Source organism: Sander vitreus, chromosome 10, assembly GCF_031162955.1.
Source record: "Sander vitreus isolate 19-12246 chromosome 10, sanVit1, whole genome shotgun sequence".
Lineage (NCBI taxonomy): Eukaryota > Metazoa > Chordata > Actinopteri > Perciformes > Percidae > Sander > Sander vitreus.
This window is the reverse complement of record NC_135864.1, coordinates 31,000,924-31,009,835: the sequence shown is the minus strand read 5'-3', so window position 1 is coordinate 31,009,835 and position 8,912 is coordinate 31,000,924. Positions and strand designations below refer to the sequence as shown.

The window sequence follows — 8,912 nt, the reverse complement described above, 5'->3', positions numbered from 1 at the left end:
CGGCAAAGGCAACGTTGGCAGTACTGACGGCAAAACAGTCTACAGAATATTTTGTTCTGTATTGACAGGTGCAATATTTGAAAATGATCGAGCTGCGACTAAGACGTGCGTGTCACGCAGGCAGTGTGAAAAGCTCTAACCCATTAACATGGGAGCCAAAAGAAAAACGGACACGCCACGCAGCTGACACGCTCACACCACTCACACCACGCAGGCAGTGTCCAGGAGGCCTAAGGATTCAGTACAGTAATTGACCAATTTGTTTGGGTGCTTGATATATGCTTATAGAACTGAAGAAGAAGAAGAAGAAAAAACTACTGAAAGCCTTCATAAAAACACTGCTGAGGTATTGGAGCCACGGGCAGTTCATGGATCTGGAAATTGATTCAAGAAAATCAAGAAAAAATGGCAAGCAGTAGCGACAAAATGTAGAATGACATACAGTTCTTGTCCTACTTAGTCCACATTCTGGCCCCAACCCAGTCTTTTTAAATGCCCAGATGATGACAGATGATGTCCGTGGACGGATTTCTGTTTTCTTTCTCCCCTGGTCTGCACTAGCAGAATAATTATCCAAGACTTCAGACCAAAAGGAAGCAGCTGATCCAGTAATACACCGAGGCCAGGCATTGTTGAAGCAAACACAAGTGAATAACTGATATACACAAAGTTAGCTGAGTAACTGAAAGGATGGAGTCCTTTAAAGAAAGAGAGAAAAAAAAAATGGTGCACTGATCCAGGAGAGATGAATGTGGAACAAACTGAACGGACTGCTGTGGTAGCCGGCGCTGACAGATGTTAGGAGGGACGGGATCTTGAGGCCAGATGTTCACCGATGATCAGGTGTTTATTAGAAGTCGCCACACAGTCACCTGAATCAAGCCATCGGTTTTGCTTCCAGCTAGATTTGGATAAAGCAGGACACAAAAAAGTGAGTCTCGATTCCTGCGACACTGGTGTGCCGATGGTAGGGTGACCTTGCACGGCAGCTGGATTCTAGCGACATCACGAGATCACGCGGGAATCACCAAAAAAAATCCATCTTGTCAGGCTTCAAGTAATGCGTTTGTGTCGGAACTACCAGCTTACCGAACCAATCCGCGTCCGGTAAGGAGCTACGGGCAGCTACGGGCGTGGTTTAGGGGTGTGTGTGTGTGTGTGTGAGACGGCCGCGACTGTTCAGTCAAAACAACAATGGCAGACGTGATAGACAGATGGTTCATCCAATCATCTGCCAGGTATTTGTTTTGAAAGTGCATGCCCTTTTCCAAACAGTTTCCAACGACGGCTTCTCACACAGTTCGGTGTTGACAAACGCATCTGGCGCGTCAGGTTAGCGGTGATGGTTTGCAGCCTGAATCTTACTAGGAAAAGGCTCCGGCTAGCTATGGAGTGCAGACATAAGGAAAGGCTCTGTGTGCTTTTCACATTACAGATGCTGACACTGCTAGTTGTACCTTGTAATAACGCTTCCGTAGATGGGTGAGGTGGCAGTGAACTAAAGCTCTTTTTTTTTTTTGCAGAATCTCCGGTGCAGATTTTTGTGTCGCTGCAGCCGAAGGAGTGATGATTCAGGCTTCAGCATTCATGGAAGGATGCATTCAAGCTGTTTTTCGCTGCAGCCGGTGTTATAATCAACTGTTGATCCATGCACATTTACATAACCAACCAGACGAGATCCAGTTTCCATGGAGATGAACATCAGTCGGCAGTATAATAAAAAGGCATCACCAGGCGAACCCAGAGTAATGAAGGCAGACACCACCTATTGATCCCAGAGGGGACCCGTTATTCCCTCGTTACCAGTTGAACAGCGAGTTCTGTCCAAGAGTCATGAAGTAAATCTGACTGCTGCCTCCGGACTGCACCGAGGCAAAGAAGACCTGCAACGGGAGACAGACGCAGGTTTAGGAATTATGCTACAGGTTTACACTATTTTCGTGAATACTTAAAAGTACATCTAAATAGTACTTGAACCTGTACCTTGTCATTCCTTTCACAGAGGAACTTGAGTTTCTGGGCCTTCTTGTGCATGAAAACTCCCTCCAGGTTCCCTGTGTTGGCTGACCTCAGCTCTATGGCCTTTTCTCCCCAACCCATCACCTGGTTAGACTGAAGGTAGGCTGGGGGGGGGGGAGAGAGAGAGAGAGAGAGAGAGAGAGAGAGAGAGAGAGAGAGAGAGAGAGAGAGAGAGAGAGAGAGAGAATGAGAGAGGGAAACGTGTTGAGAACATGACAGATAGCTGGAGAGGCAAGAAACACATGCAGAAGACGTTTCCGTCATCCATGTTAATGCCATGGAATATTTAAAAAATTAAAAAGTATTAAAAAAGTATTTCACAAAAGAACTCCGAAGTGACACTCCCTCACTTTCAGAGATGTTAACACACGGTCTCCCTAAAGACAGTGTCAAAGAGGAGGATGCTGTCCAAAATACACTCCATCCTGGACAACTCCTCCCACCAACTCCACAACACACTGGTCAGTCTGAGGAGCACCTTCATTGACAGACTCAGACACCCACGATGCACCACAGAGCGCCACATTAGGTCCTTCTTGCCTGTGGCCATCAAACTATACAACTCCCTCCTCTGATTGTTACACACTTGAGTGTCAAAACTGGAATCACAATACATATTTCCATATCACATCTCTACATGAGCATCAGGCACACCTGAATCCACTCCTCTGATTCCTCTTTAAGATGGCTGCTGGGGTTGTCCATTCTCTCTCTGTCCACACAGCCAGCAGGGTTTGTTTTTGGGTTAAGGTTGTCTTTTCGGTTCTGTTTTGCTTTCCACACACTCACCTACACACCCATGCACTCACTACACCACAGATACTGCTGATATACATGTTTTATTCTATTTTGAAGTAATATTTAATTTGGGTTAAATAAAATGGTTTTAATTCAATACTTTGTGTGGTCTGCCTTATTTTGTCGAAACGGTGACCTGGTTTATCACACGCACACACACACACTTATTTTTAGCCCACCCTGTCCCAAATCTGTCTCCACAGAAACCAGGTCAGGGTTAGTTCTCAGGGCTCAGGACAACTGCGGATTTAGAATCACTAGGTCCGACACTAGGAAATTAGGAATATGATGCAGTTGTTGAAATGATGTGTGTGTGAGTGAAGCTTACCGACCGACGCAGGCATCTCCCCCCACTGCAGCACCGTATCCTTGGTGATGCGGCCGTAGGTGTCGATGTAGACGCCCTCGTCTTCGTAGCAAACCAGAACCTCTGTTCCAGCGCTGTTTGGCAAAATGATGATGGCATGGGGACGAATGGAGCCCTGGATCTATGAAACAAACACGCACAAACACAATATTGAACAAAGTCATGAACAAAACTATTAAAATTACTGCAAACCCAAACAGTTGAGTGCGTTTAAAAAAATAAAAGGCACACCTCGACTATAAATGGTATTCAATACAACGACCGTGCAGATCCAACTGGCCGTGCAACATTTCTGTCACACCACGCTCCACTTTATTCCTACGGGTGATGTCGAGCGACTTTAACATGCCCGCAAAGCATCCCGGGAAGGAGGCGCTGCATTTCAAAAAATGCTGCGCGTCAAAAAGCTGGCCGATGCCCATCTTTATGCAAATTAATCCGTTGAACGCAACTATCCAATAGAAGTAGAGCACAGGGGAGACTGGGGAAGTCTCTCGCGGGTCCTTTGTTCTAGACATCCTACTACAAAAATGCTCAGGAAACTTTAGTTCCGAGTAGCAAAAACGGTGGAGAACATGTCATCGTCAAGCCGGAGCTCCATCACAAGGCGGTGGTACTCCCCACACTCCCGCCAGGCAACTTCACTCTGGATAGGTTGAACCCAGTGGCGACGACGTGGCTTCTTCCTCCGGAGGTAGAGCAGAGCAACTACAATGATCCTTCTCTGTTTTCCATATTTATACACATCACTTCTCCACCCAAATTTCAAAATTCGAGAGGGAAGAACTTGGTTTCGAGCAAATGTTTTAAAAACACATTACCTGCTGGCTCAAAACCACGGCCATAGTAGGTAAACATGAGGAACGCCCATCAACGTACAAATGAGGGGAGGAGTCACGCCACACCCCGCTTCAGTCGTGTCGCAAAAGTGGATCCGCAGCGTGAGACGCAACAGCGTTCTGCCAACTGTCTGAGAGTTGACATTAAGATGATATCTGACAATGACTTTCAGTTGTAGTGCCAAAGAATAAGGTCCAATTCTTAGGTCACAACCCTTACAACCATCCAAAGTTGTAAGACAGTCAAAGGTACAGAGAAAAGATGTGTTAATAAGAAAAGAAAAACCAATAACAGTTCAGAGAAGGACAGATGGAATTTTCCTGATTCCTAGCCTGGCTCCGCCCTCCTACATACTTGTGCTCAATTTTCATTTCCCTTCAGTACTACGTCTGGGTTTGCGGTACATTCTTGGGTTTTCTCAAGCCAAATTTTTGGTGGTTCAATCAGCAAACAGAGGGAGTGGCTGAGAACGATGGCGTTGAGGTTGTGCGCTAGTTTCAGTTATAGTTCCGTAATGGCGGCGGAGAAAGATGCGAGCGAAGCCATTTGGTGGCTGCCGAATATCCAGAAGTTAAAGCCCGAGCAAGAACAATCTTTGCTGAGTTTTGTTGGTGGCCATGATGTTGTGGCCCTCCGTCCCACGGGGTTCGGGAAAAGTTAGATTTTCCACTTAATTTCTCGTTCTGTTAGTGGTGAAGGAGTTGGCTAAGGCGAACGCTAGCGATGCTAAGCCGACGTCACGACCAAACGTTAGCGATTGGTTATGGCAGATCCAGAGTGGCTCTGGGCAGATCCAATAGTTTTAAACTTTAACAGAGTAACCGCCTTCAAGGAAGTTAACACTTGTCAATGGAGAGTGGCCAGACTCTCTGGTAGGTCTGGTAGGACCAGGGTAATGGATTCCCTGACTGAAGCACAAAGGTCATTTAAATATTAAATTCACTGGCATTGTGTAGAAGGTGAATAAAACTCTCCTGCAGCTAATCTATTATTAAGAAAAACCTCTTGACAGTATAATAGTTCAACAAGTCTTTTGCATGACAGCACTTCTGCAACACTAATCTAACAGAAAGGTCATCAAGGTACCACTATCTAAGTTGATGTTTATCAAACCCGTACCAGAAACGAGCATCTAACAGCCCAAATACATTAATTTCAACAGCTTAGAAACATTTATCTAGCCTAACTAAAACAACAACACATTGACAATATGTATCTTACAACTGCTCCCATCTAAACAGGGTCACTGCAGAAACCACGCTCCTCCGGGGAAAAACAATTAGGTTCGGCATCACTGTTTTGTTATGTTATAAAAATTATAGTTTGGCGAGCGAGCTTCATACATTACCAGAGTGTGAGCCACCACAATCCTGAGCATCAGAACGGGCATCCACAGACGCAACGCAAACTTAATCCTCTGCCTTGGAATCAGCATTGTTTGCAGGAAACAGTGGAAGATGCTTTTGTGTGTGTGTGTGTGTGTGTGTGTGTGTGTATGTGTGTCTTTAAGTGGGTGACTGGTGCATGTTGTGTGTGTGTAAGTGAGTGAGAGAGTGAGTGAGTGAGGCTGAGGCTTGTGAATAGGTGAGTTGCGTTTAGCAGTGATAAAGAAACATAAATCAGTGTTTTAAGTGAATATCTATTTCTGTTGATGCAGCTGTGTGTGTGTGGGAAGATGCGCACATAAGAAAAGGTGTGTGTGTGTGTGTGTGTCTTTCAGAGTATGGATATACCGCTACGAAGAAAGCCCGGGCGTGTGAAGGGTCCTCAGGAGTACTTACAGAAAGTGAACTACGAGGATGTCTCAGAGTGAGTGCGTTTTAAACGCTCTGTAACTGAGTGTGTGTGTGTGTGTGTGTGTGTGTGTGTGTGCACGCGCGCGCGCGTGTGTGTGTAAGAAAGAGTGTTGAAAGCTTGACTTTATATGTAAGAGAAAAAAAAAAAAAAAAGGAGAAGAAGCAAGGCGGCTGGAGAGCTGAAATGATATCGCAGCAGCAGCAGTGTAAGGCACCGGTGTAGTAGGGAGCTGTGTGCAAACTGGCTTAATATACCAGAGGAGAAGTGAGAAAAAAAAAGAAAAGAAAAAAAAACTCAACAGGAGCAAGAACAAGTTGGGACACAAATAGTTAATGATCGCGAGAGAAGGAGGACAGGATGGATGTATTTAGAAAGTAGCACACAGTAAGGGTGGCTGGGGCAGTGTGTGTGTATGAGTGAGAGAGTGAGAGTGAGAGAGTGAGAGTGAGAGTGAGAGAGAGAGAGAGAGAGAGAGAATGAGAGAGTCCAAAATACACTCCATCCTGGACAACTCCTCCCACCAACTCCACAACACACTGGTCAGTCTGAGGAGCACCTTCATTGACAGACTCAGACACCCACGATGCACCACAGAGCGCCACATTAGGTCCTTCTTGCCTGTGGCCATCAAACTATACAACTCCCAGACAGAGTGTCAAAACTGGAATCACAATACATATTTCAATATCACATCTCTACATTGTAAATACTTTTGGACAATTATGTTCAATAATTACTTGGTGCAATACGGTTTTCTTCTACTATTGTATACTCTATATTGTATAGCAACATAATCTTTTAACCTAATTTTACTTAAAGGGTAACTACCGTTATTTTCAACCTAGACCCTATTTTCCTATGTTTTTGTGTGTAAGTGACTGATGGGAACAACAATCTTTGAAATTGGTCCAGTATTTAGCGTGTAACGCTGTAACCGGCAGCCACAGACCGGGCTGCATTGTAACCCTATGGGGCAAATGTTCACCGTCAGTTTGGTCCACTAAAAGTGCTTTATTTTGCCACTGAAAGGCTTAGTTTATTATTATAAGTGTCTGACAACATTATGGAAATGATCCCTACAGAGAAAGGCCTTTTTAAAACCTCATTAAGACCTTTCTGTTAACCAGAAACAGCTCTGAGGTCGCTAGTGCTAAACCCACCAGACTCCACTTATAAAAAACAATACTTTTAGCGTGTATAGAGCCAACATATTTTTACATGTAAATCGGTAAACTATGTGTTATTTCAACCAAAACTAGAGTTGTGATGGTTGGAAAAGTGGAAAGGCGACCCAAAACAGCTTTTCGTAGTTTTATTTGGTTTCTGTCAAAGTTGAATAAAGAGTATTTTATGATGCTAAAATGATGTCTATTTACATGGAGTCTTGTTGCTTTAGCAAACACAATTTCACGGATGTTTTTATTAGTGCTGTCAGTTAAACGCGTTATTAACGGCGTTAACGCAAACCCATTTTAACGGCGTCAATTATTTTATCGCGAGATTAACGTTCTTTTTGGCCTAGCAAACTTTGTAGTTTTTTTTCCACATGCTGTTGCAACTAGTAACGTTAGAAAAACTACAACACCACATCGGATTTAGCTAGACCAGAAACAAAACAACAGGCACGCCGCACACACTTGTTTGGGCTTGCGAGCTGGCCAAAGAGTAGTAGGTTAAGGTTACGTTTTGAGTGGGTGGCGAGCGCGAGACGCCAAAATGGATGCCGATAAGATTCTAAATGGAAAGTTTACTTTTAAAAAGTTGCCAAATGGTTCCATTGACAAGACCAAAGTGATCTGTGTGTTTTGTCGTTGTGAACTGAGCTATCATCGCAGCACGTCCAGTCTGAAATACCACTTGATGGCCAAGCACACAGCTGATGCCAATTCTCCGCCCCCTCGTCAAAGCCAGGCGACAATGGATGACTTCAGACAGAATTACATTTGCACAAAGCAAGCTGATCCACTTTTCCATGTTGATAAGAGCATTAAAATGAAAAAAAGACATTTAGAATAGTTAAAAATGTGTGATTAATTGCGAGTTAACTATGACATTAATGCGAATAATCGCGATTAAATATTTTAATCGTTTGACAGCACTAGTTTTTATGTTTCAAAAAAGGATCTTACTCTTTAACAGAAAGGTCGACCTCCTTAGAAATCAATGTTGTCAGACACTTAGAATATTAATCTGAGCCTGTCAGTGGCAAAAACAAACACTTTTTTTTTTTAACATAAATACAAGCTGCACAATCGCCCTATTAACTTACATTGTAGCCTGTTTCCCCACTGCCATGCAGCGATCTCACTTAATACTGGACCAATATCAAAAGATTGTTGTTCCCATCAGTCACTTAGACACAAAAACATAGGAAAATAGGTTGAAAAAAAACTGTAGTATCTATACTGCAGTCTACATACTGCATTAGCTTCTCACTCCAAACTTATATCAACAATTCAGTCACAAAAGTCATCAGATTGACCCCTATTTAGCTTACATTACATTAGCTTGATTGCCACACTACTAGGGCTGTGTATTGGCAAGAATCTGGTGATACGATACATATCACGATACATGGGTCACGATTCAATATATTGCAATATATTTCGATACTGTGCGTAAGGCAATATATTGGGATTTTTTTAAAGTATAATTTTAGAAAAACTAATATTTAAAAAAAGACATGATGTGCATAAAAGTCAAATAAGTTTACTTTAGGTAAACAATTCAGTACACAGAAAATCAAACTGCCAGTTTGGGATTGTGGTTCACAGGTTCTTAGTGAGCTAATGTTTATATGCTAAAGTAGGCCTAAGCCATAGCTACATTGTTAGCTTCTAGCAAAAAGTCAGGCACTGCTAGGGACTGTTAGGCAAGGACACTAGTGGTGCGTCTCAGCATAGCCATCTAGCGGTAGGAGGTTTAAACACAACAAAAACGTGAACCACTGTCTTTGCACGTAAAAAAAACAATATTGCTTTTTTGAAAATCGATACAGTATTGCAAAATAAAATATCGCGATACTCAAGTATATCCATTTTTTCTTACACCCCTACACACTACCACAAAATGATTGAAAGATGAGGAAAAT

At 43.2% G+C, this 8,912-nt stretch overlaps 1 protein-coding gene across 3 annotated transcripts in view; it reads right to left on the bottom strand.

The window, feature by feature from the left end:
- LOC144524678 (mitogen-activated protein kinase kinase kinase kinase 4) overlaps positions 1-8,912 on the bottom strand; it is a 92,195-nt gene that overhangs the window by 2,439 nt on the left and 80,844 nt on the right. For all 3 annotated transcript variants that reach the window (XM_078261103.1, XM_078261105.1, XM_078261104.1), the window contains 3 exons: positions 3,146-3,305; positions 1,984-2,123; positions 1-1,883 (listed from right to left, as the gene is read on the bottom strand). The exon at positions 1-1,883 is cut by the window's left edge and continues 2,439 nt beyond it. In XM_078261103.1, coding sequence (XP_078117229.1) covers positions 1,800-1,883; positions 1,984-2,123; positions 3,146-3,305 — 384 coding nt within the window. In that variant the 3' untranslated portion in view covers positions 1-1,799. The remainder of the gene's footprint in view (positions 1,884-1,983; positions 2,124-3,145; positions 3,306-8,912) is intronic.